A 19521-nucleotide genomic window follows, 5' to 3' on the forward strand; every position below is an offset into this window, starting at 1 on the left:
TTCGGGAAGGATCTCTGGCTTCAGTGCATTCTCTTCCTGTGTCTCACTCCAACTAAAAACGGTCTGTGAAGCAAAATAAAAAAGATACATATAAAAAAACAACCGAGGCCGAGACACGATCGATCTGATGTTGTAAAGAGAGCGACGCCGATTGAGCCATGACTTCCAAGGTAAGCGCGCGCCTCGTTCCCCATGGAGCTGCTTTTTGTGCAAACTCTCTGTATCTCCTCTCTGTATAAAGCGACTTTCAAAGCCACAGCGACCTCACGCACACACACACACACACACACACACACACACGCCGCCGCTGATGTGTGCGCGGAGATGCTTTTACTTCTTGCGGATTTAAACGTCTTGCGGAATTCGGCGTGTTAGTTTTCTTGTGAAATCCGGGAAGCATTGAACATTTTCGGAAAGTTATTTCTAAAGGAATAGAGATCTCCTCGAACACACACACACGCGCGCACACACACACACACACACACAGGGAGAGAGAGAGAGAGAGAGAGAGAGAGAGAGAGTTCCTGATCAGATTGCATCGGACATCCTAAAATGTTTGAGACGGTAACCTTTAACTCTATTAATGTTATATAGATTTGTTTATAAACACGTGAATCTATATTATTAGTTTGTCATCACCGCGTCGTGAGCTGCTCTGGCCGCAATGCAAACGACTGAATACTGGATATTTAGTGCACTAGATATGGTGGATGTGGCATTATTTCATAGTTTAAATAGTACACTGATATACTAAGTAGTGATTTATGTGTGATTTGATGGCATTACAGGAAGCGCGACATAAGCAGTTCCAGCCTTCTCTAAAGACTAATGTGTCCAAATGTAAGATCCCTAAATGCGCAATTTGGTGTAGTTCCTATTTTGACCCTTCAGTAGTGTAATATGTGTTTTTGAAAGTATTTCAGACTTTAATAGTATAGTACAGGAGATGAACCATTCATTCACTAATTCACTCATTCACCTTTGGCTTGTTGTCTAGTGGAACTGGAGTTAGAATTGTAATGTAAAAAACAGTCAGCTTTTTATCACTGTATTAATCTAACTGTAATGGGGAAAAAGATTCCTTGAAGATTTGAACGGTCCTTTGAGTTAAAATGACTTTTTTTTTTTTTTTTTTGCAGTATCTGTAGTTCTTAAAAACCAGTCATTTTCATTGTGTAGTGTTATATAATTTTAATAGAGCATGAACAAGTGTGTAAAGATTTTAGTCTAGCTCTCAGATTAGCCTGCTTTACCTCTGACCCAGCATTTATTTGGATGTCTTTGAGGTGAGCTGTCCAAAACCTCCAAATCTGAATCTTCCCATGTTTGTATTTGTGTTGTTATCTAAGTACAGCATGCAGATGAAAATGAATGAACACGATCTGCCTACAGCACTGTGCCCCGAGCAAAGCAGCCTTAAACCATCTGCTTAACGTTTACAGTCGTCTCATATAACAGCAATTTTTAACCCCACAATGGCATTTCTGAAAGGGTGCAACTGTAAATGACAGACATCTTTCCAAAAAAAGATCTACCATGTTGAATGAACATCTACTGTACTGGATTCACACTGTGCTTTAATGAAGACTTACAGTGTTCACTCTAATGCTGATTTGCTACCAGCTGAAGAGCTATCATTATTTGTCAGACGGCACTGTTCACACATTTTCCATTTTAAATACAATAATGATATCCGAGCTGTGAGCTGATATCTGATACTGATCCAATTTTATGATGTGATACATCAGAGGCATAATGGTGACCGGCTTTAAGACGGTTTATTTCCTGTGTTTAATGCAACCTCTGTATTGAGTTAGTCAACGTTTAATGAAATACATCTGATCCAGAGTTTCAGTCTCAGTACCAGTTCTGTTCATTCTGAATTACTTTCTCTTTGATTTAATCCTGATTTATCCATCCAGGTGTTAACAACTTCTTAGACTTTCATCCTTTAACAATAACATTACATTAAATCCTGACCCACACCACAGTGAGCAATGCACAAGAACTTCGGAGCCAATAAGAAAGTCTTTTCTGATTAGGAATTTTCTTACTTACTTACTTTTCCACATCACCCACAGATGCAGATATATTAGGCTCCAAACTAAATAGTTGGATGTCAGCAAACCTTTCACATCTCACACTCACACTCGCTCCCACTACCTTTAATTAGAAGTTTACACTTTCTCAGTGTTCCCTGAAGGTAGACACCTACAGTACAATCTACCCCTCTCTGTCTCTCTCCCTCTCTGGTGCTCGTTAATAAGCCTCATCCTTTCCTGCCCTCCGGTTCTGGGGGAAAAGAAACGCAATGCAAATTCTCTTAATTAGAGGTGTGCTACTAATTCTTGATCGAAATGTGGAACGAGGTGGATGTAAGAGTAATCTCATAGGTGTTGACAGGCCCGGAGTATGTATTTACGCTCATGGAATCAGGAGGGAGATTCGGAGCAGCAGTGCTGCAGGTGTGTGTGTGTGTGTGTTCTGTGTGCTCTACTGAGAGTGTGTTTTGTGTGCGCTGATCTGCAGGAGGGAAGAAGCATGTCTCGCCTGTCTCTGACCCGCTCTCCAGTGTCTCCTCTGGCTGCACAGGGCATCCCTCTTCCTGCTCAGCTGACTAAAGCCAATGCCCCCGTCCACATCGATGTAGGAGGACACATGTACACCAGCAGCTTGGCTACACTCACAAAGTATCCAGATTCAAGGTAGGATGCTTTTATCATCTGTGCTGGAAGAGAGTGAGAACTTGGAGAGAATGTGATGTTCCCACTATCATGGTTTGCCTACACACAATTCTCTTCAAGCATTTGTCTATAAATAAATCTGACTTTTTTGGTTCTTAAAGGAATAGTCCAGTGATATTCAAACAAATCTCACACATAACTTGTGTGTTTAAGACTAACATGTATTTCTATACATTTTCCTGGGTGGTGAAGCAGATAGCATTGCCAGCTCAAAACTCCAGGATACTCAGTTTAATCCTGAGCTTGAGTTTGGGTCCTGTCCACGTGGGTTCCTCGTGATTCCCAGATTTCCTCCCAACTTACAGAAACAAGCCTGTAGGTGGTCTGGCAATGTTTAAAGTGTAGATGTGTGTGCTGCTCGTCCTGCAATGGACTTTACTCTGTATTCCTGCATCACACAGTATTCCTGGGATTTAGTGTGAACCTGACCAGGATAAGGTACTTATTGAAGATGAATAAATGAATAAATGAATGAATGAACAAAAAGTTTCAAATATCTAACTATACATATCAAATTCAACTCATGGAATTTTAAAAGAGTAAAGTAGTAAAGTAAAAAAAAAATGTTGCACTTCCTGTCAGCTCCACTTGGCTATCCATAAGTCTGATTGGATGATTTAAACCAACATTAAACATACATACATTATATATACATTAAATGTGATTTGAGTAAGCATGCATGAAGACATTTGACAAAAAAAAAAGATTTATTAATAAATGAGTTTCAAGAGAGAGGGTTTACTTTTTTTTTAATTACAGGGAAACCTCTTGTTTGTGGTAATCATATATAGACCAGACCTGTATAAGATATTGGGTTGTAAATTCTTGCATTCCTTTAATGACCACAGAACTTTAATGACAATGAGTTCTTTGGATGTTGTCTGTGTTGTTGTGAGATTATTTTTGAGATTTAAAGTCTGGTGAAGGTTTGAACTGGTGGGTGTTTGGGGGTTTTGTCAATTAAGACCTCATGGTTCACTGCAGTCTTGCTGTAAATACAAGTAGCTATGAAGACGGTTCAGGAGTGCATCTCTAAAATTCTTCCTCTCATTCTCATCCTCAGTATATTTGTCTCAGTATCTGCCCCTGACTAACAGAGCTATTAGCAGAAATGCTGAACTCACTGAGACAAAAATCACTATTCCGTAGAAAAGCCGATGAGTGTTTAATGATACCACGTCATGGCTGCGGTGCATCTTGTTAATTTCAGGGAAATACATGCTTCAGTTAATTCGGAGGTTGTCTATAGTTTCTTGATATCTTGTTATATTCTTGTTATATTATCTTATATTCTTGATATTCTTGTTTTCTGCATTGTAAATAAAAAAAAGTCTGGGTTGATCAGACAAATAAAAAGGAGCAGAGTTCCCACTTGTGGTGTGGTGAAATTCCTACCTGCTGCTTCTCAACCTCAATCCTCAGAGGTCCTGCTGATCATTCAGTCCCCCACGAGAGGCAGGTGGAAAAGTGCACCACCTGTTAGAAAAAGGAGAGGATGAGGAGAGCATGAGGAGAGCACACCCTCACATCTGCTCAGCTTAACACATGCCATGGCCTCCTCTGATTTAATAATGTAGATAGAGAGACAGGGAGGAGGAGGAGAGCAGCATAGGGGAAGCGGGGGGAAAGCAGGCAGCATTTTAATTGCTTTTTAGAGAAAAAAAAAGAAAAAAAAGAAACTGAGATGAAAAACTAAGATTGCCTGAAGCTATATGGTGAAATTCTAACTGGGGGAACTGCAAGACCATATGAGAAAAGAAGCACCGCAGGCACAAAAGGGGGAATTGGTTTTCTTATTAAGTGTTTTGCATCAGTTTCCAGAATGGGAGGGAGAGAGAGAGAGAGAGGGAGAGAGAAAGAGAGAGAGAGAGAGAGAGAGAGAGAGAGAGAGAGAGAGAGAACATGAAATGAAATGGGAACATCTTTGCAATGACAAGATTTAAGTTGATTTAACACAAGAGCAGAAATAGTATAAGACATGAAACCAAATGTTCGACCTCATTCTTCAAACCAGGTTAAACAATAAAACTCGATTATTCTTACTGCATTTCCAATTGTCATTTTTCTGCAGTTTTGTTACAGGATTGTGATTATTAGTCTGCCTCCGCATCAAGGTTGAATTCATGTGCTGTTTATTGTTCTGTCCTCGTCAGAATCAGTCGGCTGTTTAACGGCACCGAGCCGATCGTGTTGGACAGTCTGAAACAGCACTACTTTATTGACCGGGATGGAGAGATTTTCCGTTACATTCTCAGCTACCTTCGCACCAGCAAACTGCTCCTTCCTGAAGACTTCAAGGTAAATATGGTGCCCAAGAATTCAAACATGATGATTGTTTATTTCACAATTAAGAGGATATTTATTTATTCATTTATTTGAAGATCACTTGAATTGATTTTCAAAATAAGAAAATTCAATACTGAGATTTTCAGAGTAATTATTAAAATATAAAAGTCCAACCCCTTAAAATAAAAGAAAAAATGTAAATACCAAAAATTTCAATATAAAAAAAAAATAATTATTATAAAAATATTACATTAATAATCTACCGTAATAAATAAGATACAAATATATAATTATTATCGGAATATATAGATCTATACAGCTCATGTATTACAATACTACAGCTCATACAAGTACTTTGCAAGATTTTCTTTCAAGGAAAATCTCTAAAATCCTAAATAATAAAAATTAAAAAAGGAACTAAATTTATATTATTTTAAAGATCTGCATTTTTCAAGAGTTTGAAGGCTATAACTGATTACTGTACCACATCATAAAAGATAAAAGATCTCTTTCTACATAATTATACAGATTGGTGTTCCACAAAAGTCAGATTAGCTGTGCACTAATTCATAATATAATAACATTATAAATATAATATAATAACATCATAATATAATAACATTATAACACAAATAAATAATATAATTCATAACATAATCGCTGTGCACTAATTCAGCTAGATATCTTAACTAATATTAGTGTCTAACAAAGTAGCCTTTGGAGTTATTTACTGAAAGTTCATTCAGGACTGTATGATTGAAACTAGCTTACTATCACTGACCCTAGTGGCTATACAACTTAGTTAAGGTTACTGAATTAATAAATATCTTTGCTATATTTTTACAGAATTAGCTACCAGTATATTTGACACACAAAAATTGTCTATATGTGACAAGCTAGTTTACTAACTTAGCTAATGTTAGTTTGCTAGGTGTTATGTTACCGTATGTTTTTTCAGTTTTGACTACTGCTAAGTACTGAGGATAGGATTAATCAGAAATCTCAGTATCTAGGCAAATACAGGTGAATCTACTGTTTGCTAGCCACTAGCTAGTTGAATTAAAAGAAGGTGGTATTTTCTAAAATGCGAAATCATGAATATTGAATATAGAGTTGAATATTCGTAGAGTTGCTCCTAGGCCTGTTTTAAAAAACGTTACAGTTACCCAGCCAGCCAAGCTTTAGGTTCAAACTAGCATCCAGCAAACAACATGAATCAGACTGGACAGAATTGTGTAGTGAAATTTCAGCAGCTTTTTCCCCAACATTTGACACGTCCTCATCATTAAGGCCAGTCAGGACCGTCTCCACCAGAATCCCCGGCTCCTTCTGGATTTTTCTGGAAACGATGCATAGACAGCAGCTCAAATCATTACATCTCATTACAGTCAAGCCTCACAGTTCTGCCATCACACACTTCACCCACTGCAAGCTGGGAAATATGCAAATAACAGTGACTGACTGAATTGATCATCATTTGCAGCCCCTTCGAAATGCTGGAGGGCTTTAATTGTGCCAGGCACGTGACTGACATGCTGGGTTCACAAGATCAATCTGTTTGCCTTCATAGCGTATCCAAATGGCACCGACTCACACATCAGCTCTTTCACTCTTTGAAAATGTTTGCAAATTTACGACAGTGAAAGCTGTAATTCATTCCCCGACTGAGGAACTTGTTACTTCAGATATATACTTAGTTGCTTGTCGCTTGAGGGGAATTTTGTAAAGTGTCAAACACAATTCTGACTATTTCTGCTAATGGAAATTCAATTCACAGCGCTTTTATCAATTTCTTTGTCTAGGACCAGCTTCAAAGCGCTGCAGCTATCACGAGAAGCTATTCAGTAGTCTTCCTTTATAGTTCTCTGTATTTACTGGATTAGGTTTTCAGAAAGTTGCCTTGTGGAAGTCTCGACATATCTAACCCTTGCTACAGAGCCAGGATGAATAGCACCTTAAGACTTATATTTCCCTTTGAATTACTCCAAGCCTCAAGGCCTGAAGTCTTAGCATGCATGCTGACATAGAGTGAGTGAGAGAGAGAGAGAGAGAGAGAGAGAGAGAGAAAGAGAGAGAGAGAGAAATAGGCAGACGGGGTGGGGCAAGAGGCAAGCAAATGCAGCTTCTTTTTGTGTGCACATTGAAGGTATGGCGACTTAGACGCTGGATGTTATTGTTCACTGTGGCGTAGCCTGCAGGAAAACAAGTAGTTCATACAGGGTGGAGATGAAGAGCTAACTTTTAGGAGATGCAGGGTGGAAAGAGCTTGGTGTTACACAAGCAACTCAACTGGAAACAGATCACAGAGTTTAATGACAAAGCGACAGAGAGAGAAGACTAAAAACAGAAGAATTTCTGACTGTTCCCTACCTTCAGTACCTCAGTATTAGTGTCTTAAAGGTTGCCAGGTTTTCAGGTTCTTAAAGGTTTTTCTGGTGGTTTCACAAGAGTACTGCACACATTTTCATAGCCAGTGTCTGATTACAAACTGAGTTTATTAGACTCTGTTTAAAAATGTCTGTTTTGCTTTCCAGCAACTTTATAAAATCCTGACATTCCTGACACTGTGTGTGGATATCACACTTATCTGGCAAGAGTTTTAGACATTTTAGCACCTTATTAAACTGGCTCCTTATCCAACATCATCTCTGCAGGTGTGTGTAAATTAATTATATATATATATATATATATATATATATATATATATATATATATATATATATATAGTAGAAGAGTAGCAGTAATAGTATATATATATATATATATATATATATATATATATATATATATATATATGTGTGTGTGTGTGTGTGTGTGTGTGTGTGTGTGTGTGTGTGTGTGTGTGTGTGAACAAACCAGCACGCCTGACATTACCCTGTATGGCTGTACTACTGTGCTTCTGCACTTTAACCATAAATGGATGAAATGAAACAAGGAATACTCAGTACAGCAATCATTTTTGGTGGTGAAAATGATTGATAGTGTTCTGGTGGATAATAGCTAATGCTAGCTTGTGCTAGTTACCTTCTTACACTGGTATTTTTATCTGGTAACTGTGTAAATCTGAAGATGTAGACATTGGATAGGCAAGTTAGCCAACTGCTTGAGATCCCTGAGATTTAAGTCTTTGTAAATATTTAAATAAAGTGCAGAACTCCTCAAAGCCTTAGATGGGGACATTAATGAGGGCTAATCATTAATCATTTTTTAAAAATGAAGACAACTTACATGACTGGAAAACAATAAATCTGTGGTAGAAAGAATCTAATAACCAAATAATGATGGATTATGGATTTCTATAGGCTAAGGCATAAAGCTAAATAATGCTAGTCAAGCAAACAAACAAGCAGCTAGCTAGATAGGAGCTGGAGTGTGGTTTGGAGCAAGTAATGCTAACCCTTTAACTAAATCTTTAACTTTTTAAAGATAGCTTGGTCATATTGAATTGTATACAGTGTATAAAAGACAACATTTTACCTCAGGTTTTCTATTGCAGCCTACGTTATCTAATGATGATAGTTACTGTAATCTAATTGCAAAGCTTGATCTCGCACATCTACATCTAGCATATATAAAACACTGTTAATACTCAGACAGTTATCCTATAGCTGATAATCAAGCACATTATAAATCTGATACATTCCAACCATTTAGATAAGTTCACTTCAATTTTTTTTACTTATATCTTGCCATTGCTGCTTGTATAATTAGAGATCGATTAAATACACAGGGAAATATACACTTGCATTCTTCTGTCTTTGGGCCTACAGAGTCAGTCACACATTAGTACATTTCTGTTTTCTCCCAGATAAGTCAGTCAGATGTTGGGAAGCTGTTGTACGCTTCATTAACTATTTACATGATCAGCAAAAGTCTGATATTGATACTGTAGAATCTGATCAAACCACACAAAAGTACAAAATACACAGAAAACCAGACTGCATTGGGATATCACCTCCTGATGCTTTCTGTGAAAAATAAAAATCAGTATTTGTGATATCAGAAACCATCCCTGGACATACAACTTCCACTTGCAGTACTACCCCCATGTGCTTTAAATCAGTTTAAAATTAATTTCAAATTAATTTTTATATAATAATTATAATAATAATAATTAATAATTTTTATAGTGTACTCACTAGAGTGAAATTTTTCAGGATGAAACTGTAGGGACTCTGAATGGATGACTAAAGAACGATTTATATATATATATACACAGTATATAGTAATAGAAGTAGCAGTAGCAGCAACAGTAGTACTAGAGATAATAGTAGTAATAGTAGCAGTAGTAGTAGAGATAACAGTAGTAACAGTAGTTATAGTAGCAGAGGTAACAGTAGTAATGGTAGAAGAGTTAACAGTAGAATAGTGGCAGAGGTAGTAGTAGTAAATGCAACAGTATTAATAGTAGTAATAGTAGCGACAGCAGTAGAAGTAGAAATATTAGCAGCAGAAGTAATAGTAGTAGCAAAAGAATTAGCAGTAGCAGCAGTAGTATTAGTTTAATACTAGAAAATGGTCTTAATAAGGATGCTTGCTTATAGCCATGTTGTTTTTCTCCATCTATTCCTCTGATATTCATATGAAACCGATCTCTCTATTGTTAAATGAGTGGGTTTTCGACTATGTTGTTTTAATGCTATAAGTCAGTGGCAGTGCCATCTGGTCTAGTGGAAGATAGTATGGGTAAGAGTGCTGGGGTGAAGTGGCTTTAGGGCACAAAGACCCTCAGGGCAACACAGACAATCTGTGCTGCCAAACCAGAGAGTTTGTGTGTGTGTGTGTGTGTGTGTGTGTGTGTGTGTGTACCACAGTATGAGCAATTTTGCAGACCTACATGGTGCTATGAGTTAGTATGGCTTGAGCAGTGCAGTGATTGGAAAACTACTGATTTCATTGGTACCATTTTGAATCTCAGGGAAGAACCTGTGGCTTTCTTGCAAGTATATTCCATCTAAGGTGTAATGTGTAGGTCAGACCTATGACTGGGACCAGGATGCTTCTCATGTGTTTTCTCATTGTCAGATATAACATCATAAATACTCACTAGGGCTACATTAGTATCGATAGATCAATATGACTTGATGGTAGAATGTTTTAAACTATGGCTCAGACATTAATAACAGTGATGAAAAACAAAAAATTCCAATAATAGTAGTCTTGGACATATTTACACCCACAGAACTCCTTCATTATTAATTCATTAATAAAGTAATAATTAATAATGATAAAGTAATAATGAATTAATAATTAATAATTAAAGTAAAGTACAATAAAGTAAAGTAATAATTAAACCTGTGAACAGCCACATGTTGTTATTGATGTTGTGTGTTTCATGTGTCATTTAGCATTGATGTTAATTCTGGCTGCAAAATTGTGGCCAAATCCACAAAATTTACAACTTACACTTTCGAGAGCAAACAGATTTAAAAATGCTAGAACTTTGTTGTGGTTGAAATACATACAAAAGTACATATCTAAAATTTTACTATGTGAAGTTTTAGAACATCACCACATACAGTATGTATAAAATAATAAGAAACAAAAAATCATTGTAGGAGATTGATGTTTATAAAAGAGTCATACGTTTTTTGTACTACATGAAAATGTATCAATGTTGTTTTGTAAATTATATAATATATTTGGCATGTTTTTGGAAATTTTTAACATTTGGAATTGGCTTTAGATTGGTTTTTATAATGTCTGGTTGTATTTTCAAGACCTGGCAACCTTTAGGGCAGTAATACTGAGGCAGGCAACAAAGATAACAAATGCCAAATTACGTTAAAGAGTAAATAAATAACAGTTTCAACAAATCTGACACAGCAAAGTTTCACAATGCTTGACCTTAATGATGATATGCTAACTTATTTACTGTTTAGAACATCATGTGGTTTGACTCCAAATTTTAATGCAATCTAATGAGACCTAATAAAATGTTAGTCATCAGCTAATCTATAAGCTATGCTGCATTGTTTGCAGGAGCCGCTGCTCAAGTTAGCTAACCGTATCTAGTTAACCAGCATGATATATAGGCCTTAACTTTAACTGAACAAATAATTGGAACAGATCAGGAAGATGATTTAAGAGATTTCTTTGCTTGAGCAGCACCACCATGTATTTGCTATTAAAGGCACCTTCCTGATGTTAGCATACATTTCTTTATCCAGACACGATTGTACATTGTCTGTATACTCCCTGAAAGCTGCTCTGTGGGTTGTGTAGGAGTTCCAGCTGCTGTATGAGGAGGCACGTTATTACCAGCTGAGTCCTATGGTGAAAGAGCTGGAGCGCTGGAAGCAGGAGCGAGAGCAGCGGCGTAAGGGTCAGCCCTGTGAATGCCTGGTGGTGCGTGTGACCCCTGATCTTGGCGAGAGGATCGCGCTGAGTGGAGACAAAGCTCTCATCGAGGAGATCTTCCCTGAGACGGGCGATGTCATGTGCAACTCTGTCAACGCTGGCTGGAACCAGGACCCGACTCACGTTATTCGCTTTCCCCTGAACGGATACTGCAGACTCAATTCCGTACAGGTACAGTTCCTCATGTAGAGTTCCACGTTTCACACCCAGCCTTCCCTGCCATGAATAAATCGTTCTTTAGTCATCCACTCAGAGTCCCTACAGTTTCATCCTGAAGAGTTTCACTCTAGTGAGTACGCTGCTATAAAAATTAATTCAGTAAAACTGATTTAAAGCACATGGGGGTAGTACTGCAAGTGGAAGTTGTATGTCCAGGGATGGTTTCTGATATCACAAATACTGATTTTTATTTTTCACAGAAAGCATCAGGAGGTGATATCCCAATGCAGTCTGGTTTTCTGTGTATTTTGTACTTTTGTGTGGTTTGATCAGATTCTACAGTATCAATATCAGACTTTTGCTGATCATGTAAATAGTTAATGAAGCGTACAACAGCTTCCCAACATCTGACTGACTTATCTGGGAGAAAACAGAAATGTACTAATGTGTGACTGACTCTGTAGGCCCAAAGACAGACGAATGCAAGTGTATATTTCCCTGTGTATTTAATCGATCTCTAATTATACAAGCAGCAATGGCAAGATATAAGTAAAAAAAATTGAAGTGAACTTATCTAAATGGTTGGAATGTATCAGATTTATAATGTGCTTTATTATCAGCTATAGGATAACTGTCTGAGTATTAACAGTGTTTTATATATGCTAGATGTAGATGTGCGAGATCAAGCTTTGCAATTAGATTACAGTAACTATCATCATTAGATAACGTAGGCTGCAATAGAAAACCTGAGGTAAAATGTTGGCTTTTATACACTGTATACAATTCAATATGACCAAGCTATCTTTAAAAAGTTAAAGATTTAGTTAAAGGGTTAGCATTACTTGCTCCAAACCACACTCCAGCTCCTATCTAGCTAGCTGCTTGTTTGTTTGCTTGACTAGCATTATTTAGCTTTATGCCTTAGCCTATAGAAATCCATAATCCATCATTATTTGGTTATTAGATTCTTTCTACCACAGATTTATTGTTTTCCAGTCATGTAAGTTGTCTTCATTTTTAAAAAATGATTAATGATTAGCCCTCATTAATGTCCCCATCTAAGGCTTTGAGGAGTTCTGCACTTTATTTAAATATTTACAAATACTTAAATCTCAGGGATCTCAAGCAGTTGGCTAACTTGCCTATCCAATGTCTACATCTTCAGATTTACACAGTTACCAGATAAAAATACCAGTGTAAGAAGGTAACTAGCACAAGCTAGCATTATTATCCACCAGAACACTATCAATCATTTTCACCACTAAAAATGATTGCTGTACTGAGTATTCTTTGTTTCATTTCATCCATTTATGGTTAAAGTGCAGAAGCACAGTAGTACAGCCATACAGGGTAATGTCAGGCGTGCTGGTTTACACACACACACACACACACCCTTTACTCTTTATGTCCCTGTCTTTATTCACTGCACATCATGATATGTGTAGATGAGATGCGTGATCAGGAAGCAAACTGTGTTCACTGAAAAGTTTGAGATGCTGAAAGAATGTTAGAAAGCAGGATTGGGGCAAGAGTGTCGCACAGGAAGAAGTAGACGGAGATAAACGGTGTGAGGGAGAGAGGATGATGCTGGCAGGTGTTGATAAAGGTGTAGATACACAGCTGCAAAGGTGCAGTTCTGCCCCATGAGATGTTATTACAGCCCCCATAGGGACAGACAATACCATTAATTACCACTCACTTTATTTTCGACCCAGTACCAAGTAGAACATTAGAATCCTGGTGCTAAAACTCAGAGAAGTGCTCTTGTGCAGAGAAAAACAGGAAATGTCTTCAGGCAGAATTTTCATACATGGATATTAATGATATGATTGTTTGAATGTGTGGGTTTAAATTAATTCCAGAAATCAACCATATAAATATAGTGTATAAATACATTGTCCTGCTTTTCTGTTCTGTCAGCAGACAGATGGATACTGTAGAATTAGCAGTTAATCCCCCTCTGAAACATTATTCCTTGCTTTTACCTCATTATACAATTCCAATTTGATGCTATTTATTTGTATATTGCTTTAAACTATAGACATTGCAATAGAAGCATTGCATAAATCCAGATGTTGATTTCGATCCTAAATGAGCAAGCCAGATGTGACAGACAAGGAAAAACTCCTTGACACATCATGAATCTTGACTCTAAGGAACACAATAGCCTGGTTTCTGAGTGACAACCGATAGTAACAAACTATTTATTACACATCCACAGCTGCATGTTATAAAGTCAGACAGCACTAGGTATTAAAACGATGCACATTCAGAGTAAGCATTATAGATTTCTATGATTACAGCAGTTCTGAGTTACAGTGCTACAATATCCTGGTGAGATTTAAAAAATATATGTATATTAGCATTTAATTTAAAAAAATGAACAGAAATTTGGTAAATTCAGGATCAATCTGCTTGTCCCTAATCGCCAGCATGTACCTGTTCATGAAGTGCTATTACCTTTTAGTGTGAGTGCACGCGCACGCACGCAGTAATGTAGGGCGCCTCTAAACGTAGGGATACAGAGAGTCGTAAATGAAGGGAGAAATCGAGGGGAAAATGATATGCATAATTTATTTTTAACTCATCCTCAAGACAAATCCCTTCTTTTTTAAAAAGCGCTCCAGCGTATGTGCCTGCAGCGGTTTAAACACACATATTACATTTTTAATACCTACTTTGGTTTCTTTAAACAACCTAAACTGGTTTACGCTCCTTTTTACACACGCTTAATTGACTTACAGTATAACTAATCGCTGCATCTGCTAACTCCGCTTTCCTGCCCTTGCAGACCCGACTGTTCGTATCACGCTAGAGGTGCAGATCTTTCTTCCTTGCTTGCCAGGTCAGGTGCTCTGAAGCCCAACCTGTCATGAGGAACACAAGAAAGCAATAAATAAATAAATAACAGATGAATTAACTAAGGAGACAGCGAGAGAGAGACGGATTCAGACAGAGAGACTAAGAGTCAGAGCCAGAGACCAAAACAAAATGAAAGAGTGGGTTAGAGAGAGAGATGGAGAGAAAGAGAGAGACAGAAAGAAATAGAACATGAGAGACATATAGAGAGAAACAAACAGAAGAGGGGCAAAGACAAAGAGAATTAGAGTGTAAGAGATACTGTATACAGAGCCGGAGAGAGGGAAAGAAGGAGAGACAGACAGAATTAGAGTTACAGAGTCAGAGATACAGAGAGCGAAAGAGAGAAGGAGAGGGAGAGAGCTATAGATTCGTAGAAGCGAGTACACAGTGATGCAGGTTTCTGAGTCATGGCTGTGAGTGTTTCAAAGGTTTCAGTCTGTTCATTTTTTTTTTCTGTAAAGCACGTGTTCATTTTGGTGCTGTTGTCATTCAGTAAAGTTTAGAAAGTCGCATACACTGATTGCGTCACCTATTCATCTGTTCTTCTCCTCTCACTGAGGACCAGCAGATGAATTCATTTCCCCTCTACTACTTACTGAAATTCTGCTAGAGGATTCTAGAGAGAGGAGAAGGGTGGACATTTTACTCGCAGCCCCATGATTCGACTGTGTGTTATTTTTTTTCGTTGGAGGAACTTTTATCTGGCTTACTTGCCTTGAGGCAGAACTTTCATTTTCATGTGAAGCATACTTGAAAGAAGTGGAGGAGTGAGTGAATACTCCAGACTGCATGTGTTGAATTTCAAAAAAATCTACAAGTACTGTGCCAGATAAAACATGTCAGTGATCTGTGGACGAGCAAGTGACAGGGTTTGCAGAGAGCTCGCCTGCCTGTGGATCTCTGACGTTGGCGGAGTGCGATTGTGTTGTCAAGGTTGCAGGAAAAGAAGCGGCTGATTTGGTTTCGGTTGTCAGACGGGGAAACGGTTCGCTTTTGACTCCTCATCAAACTCCAGTAAACAGCTCCAGGGAGAGTCTGAGCTCTCATCTTTACTGGACTGTCTGAAGAGGGAAATGTTGCAGGCAAAAAAAAAAAAGCTTGATATATTAATAATAAAATATATATAACCTTTTATAAATAAGGAACAAAATAAAATATATGGCGGCATGTCATTATAGGAAAACAGTCAAGAACAGGCTGCTGTAATGCATCCTTTTAATCCATTCTGAAAAAAGGTTTTATTGCTCTTATACCACAGCAATCTGCTTTTTAATGAACAGAACGCAATTTTTATCCATTTTTGCTTACATTTAAATGTCCACAACATTAGATCATCCTGTTAATCACTGGCATTATATGACTATTACATGGTTGTTCCCTCACCAGGCTGCTTTTGTCAAGACGATAACAAAGAAATTCAGCTTGACATGTTACAGAGAAACTGGAGAGCAGACTGAAGCATTTGGGTCAAGCACAAAATGATCCCTTTTCTACTTGTAACAAAGACTTTCTTAGAAATACAGATTGTGTGCGTTACTTATGAGCAGAGTAACATAAAAGGAGCTTAACATCAAGTCCAAAATAAGAGAATGATGTACCTACCTGTAAACTGCTATCTATAGGTCATGCGCATTCATTTAGCTCACTTATAACTATAAATTAAACACAAGAATTCGGATTGTTGTGGTATATTTTGGCAGATTAAGTAAATCACTCTGATAAAACTGTAAAATTAGACCCAGAATATGAAATCCAGCTTGCATCTGTAATAAAGGTGCGAGACAGAGAGAGTACCAGAGGCTAGTTAGCCAGCTAGCTATTTAAGTTAGCTAATGCTAGTGATGAACACACTATTTGCTGCTTTGTGTACTGTTAACTAACTCACTGGAAACATCATGATACAAGCTGAAACACAGCTAATGAAAACTCCTACCAAAAACACCACCATGAAAGCATTACTAGTTTGCTAGAAAACTAAATAGTTTGAACGCTTGTATTTGTGGAATCTGTGTAAAGGTATATAGATGTTCCTAGTTACTACTTTAGTCATTTCCTATTAACAAATAAGTTAAATATACACCAACAATAAAAAACTGCTGTATTGAATTAATCACTAATATTAAGTTAGCTAGCTAATAACTGGCTGCAGCTAAAAGTTTACTGGTAGCACATCATTCTCTTTTTTGCACATATTGGGTACAAAAATCACATCAATGATCTCAAACATCAGAAATGTTCCTAAGTCACACATTTCAAGATAATATTGAGTCATTTATTAGTTAAAATAACCTCATAATCCATTAATTGATCTAAATGTTCTGGAGAACATGAAACTTATGGATGGATTGACTGAATTATCCTCGCTGATATTAGCCTCACTGTTTTTATTCAGGTGCTGGAGAGATTGTTCCAGAAAGGCTTCACCATGGTGGCATCGTGTGGCGGAGGTGTGGACTCGTCTCAGTTCAGCGAGTACATCCTCAGTCGGGAGGACAGACGCTGTCAGAGCATCCACACACCCATCCGGATAAAACAGGAGCCGTTGGACTAGAACTAACTCCTCCGTCAGAAGATCTGCTGTGGACTGGGAGCTGGGTGTGTTCTTCTCCGCTGGCTCAGTGGACTACTTTTAGGAGCCCATTGTGATGGAACTCGATACAACTCGACTTGACTGAACTCAAGCCTCAGTAGAGGGACATGTTTAAAAGGCCAAGATTGCATACTGTATAATTTGGTCTTCCACTCCCATTAACACTGTTGGTATAATATTCAGTCATGACCTTGTTTGTGTTTAAAACAAAAATCTTTTTACACAATAATCCACGTTCCAGTTTTTCCATCTCCACTGTGGACCATCTCCTGCTCCAGTCTTCTGTAAATCAGATCCTTGCATGTTTTTCCAAGAGCAGAGGCATTTTTATGATGATTGTGGAGTGGAGAAGTGCTTTCTGGCTGGCTGGTATTGTGGGCAAAGCCATATTCCATAGTCATATTTTTTTTCTTTATCCTCTGATGCTGCAATAGCGACATCCTCACTGCGATGGAGCGTTTCCTTCTAATCTCCTGCTGCTTAGTGACCTTCACCATGACAGGAATAGTTCCTGAATGCTTTACCTGAAGTGTTCTAGATGTGTGTGTCACGTCACACAGATCTACACTTTACAGAAATCCAATTCAATAATCATCCAAGCCATGTGTATTGGTACATCTGTAGTTCAGAGGTAGGAGAGGGACTGCTTACAACACAGCCACAGGAAAGTGTGTCTAAACCTACGCCCAGAGCAACAGCTTACATCCAACAGCAAACATCGATCCTGCAGGAAAGTGTGTTAGCCGTCTGAAAAACACAACGATTTGGTCCAATCAGATTTACCCAACATTTTTTATGTGGTTTAAGCGATTTCAAATCTTACTTATAGTAGTTGTTGCACGTTTCATATTCCATCATATTTAATGATTTCATATTAAAAACATAGATGATTATGGTTCCCAGGCATTCTAATATCGAGAGACCAACAAATTGCATGGTCTCTCTCTGGGTGGAAGGGATAGAATTACTCTCAGCCACGTCAATCAGAGCCATACTAGCCAATAGTGAGCCATCTTGTACGCATCAGAGGGCAGTTAGTGATCTCCGAGTGTGTTCAGCCACCCAGCAATTATGAAAAGATGCGCTGGCTTCATGAATATAGCATGTAGGACTTGACAATGGCATAAAATTAGCTTTTAATGATCCATAGAAAAATATGCATGATGGATCTCTTCATTGCTGCCCTAAAGGTCCCAGAGTATGCAAGAATTATTGCAAGTAGTCTAGATTGTCAGTACTCTGGCTATGAAATCAGTAACCCAGGATTATTTATTTTGGCAAGTTTGGCTACTTTCTACGGCCCAGAACATGATAAAAGCCATGAGTCAACGTAACTACGATGATAACAGCCGTTTCAATCAGGTGGCTCCCTGAAATTCAAATTCCCTCTTTCAGCTTTGTGTATTCAAACAAAGAAAGGAACAACATGCTCATGCTGCTTGGCGAGACCACAACCAAACATCCTCTGGAGACGCACTTGCCTGTACGTTCTCCTGATGGAGGCAGCTTTAGGTGGATAATTCTGTTCACTAAACAAATGCTTGACTCTACTGCAGCAGTACAGGGATTAGTGTGCAGCTCAAGGCTTCTTTAGGGCTCCGGGAGAAAAACCACGGGTCAGAGAGAAGCCAACCTCCTCTTCCGAACACCCCCCAGGAGCCGAGGTCACTTTCCCACAATCCATTTAGTCAGCCAATCCTCCCCAGGCTAACAAAGGCCCAGTCACGATGTGGGGGAAGAATAATCAGGAAAGGTTACTTATGTGGCAGGAAAACACCGGATGATGCTTAATGTGTTGTAAAAGTACACATTTAATAAACAGAATGTTTTTCAGGGCGTTCTCCACAGAAACGGACGGCGGGGGCGAAGGTCAGCGAAATGCCAACACACACTACACGATCACACGCTGAGTGTTAGAGCAGAAAGACAGAATGAACTGCTGAGACCGGGGAGCTCGTTATGCTTTGTTATTCTTCAAAATTGTTCTATCTCTGCGATCGTGTGGGATGTTTTGGCGGCTTGATGAAGCCCTTTAGCAAATACACAAAATAAATCTTTACTCCAGCTGTACAGTTCTTAACCACAGCCTCAGAAGCGGATCTGGGAGCTCACCCTCGGACTTCCAACTGCGGGAAAACGAAATTCTATTTAAACGCTCTTTTAATCGGTGTTGTGTCAAATGTATAATTACAGTAAGGTGAAAATTTATGTACATTATTTAAATAAAATCAACTTTTTGTTAACGGACAATCATCGGACTGTTGCAGACGTGTTCTTTCAATAAATGAATTTTATGTAAATGTAATTTTATCTAATTAACAATTTTATTTCATTTTTAATTAAATATAATAACTTTTACAAAAGTTTTACACATTTGAAACAAAATGTAATATCTAGATCGAAACTCGGAGTAAATTTACATTAACTTTAGTTGAACATCCTTCTGAGGAGCGTTTATCAGTTCATTAACTTTTGGATATTTTTGTTGTCCCTCTTGGAAAGAAGGCAAATGTTCCCACA

At 38.0% G+C, this 19521-nt stretch overlaps 1 protein-coding gene across 2 annotated transcripts; it reads left to right on the plus strand.

The window, feature by feature from the left end:
• Nucleotides 1-19251, plus strand: kctd15a (potassium channel tetramerization domain containing 15a). Of its 2 annotated transcripts, none has more exons than XM_060885718.1 (5): nt 1-170; nt 2530-2705; nt 4898-5042; nt 11256-11561; nt 16804-19251. In XM_060885718.1, exons 1-5 carry the CDS (start codon nt 159-161, stop codon nt 16960-16962), a joined length of 798 nt encoding a protein of 265 aa, XP_060741701.1. In that variant the 5' UTR covers nt 1-158; the 3' UTR covers nt 16963-19251. The 2 variants fall into 2 exon arrangements, with proteins under 2 accessions (XP_060741701.1, XP_060741702.1); XM_060885719.1 differs by lacking the exon at nt 1-170 and adding an exon at nt 507-564.
• Nucleotides 19252-19521: the final 270 nt, after the last annotated feature.

This window comes from Tachysurus vachellii, chromosome 13, assembly GCF_030014155.1.
Source record: "Tachysurus vachellii isolate PV-2020 chromosome 13, HZAU_Pvac_v1, whole genome shotgun sequence".
NCBI classification, from domain to species: domain Eukaryota; kingdom Metazoa; phylum Chordata; class Actinopteri; order Siluriformes; family Bagridae; genus Tachysurus; species Tachysurus vachellii.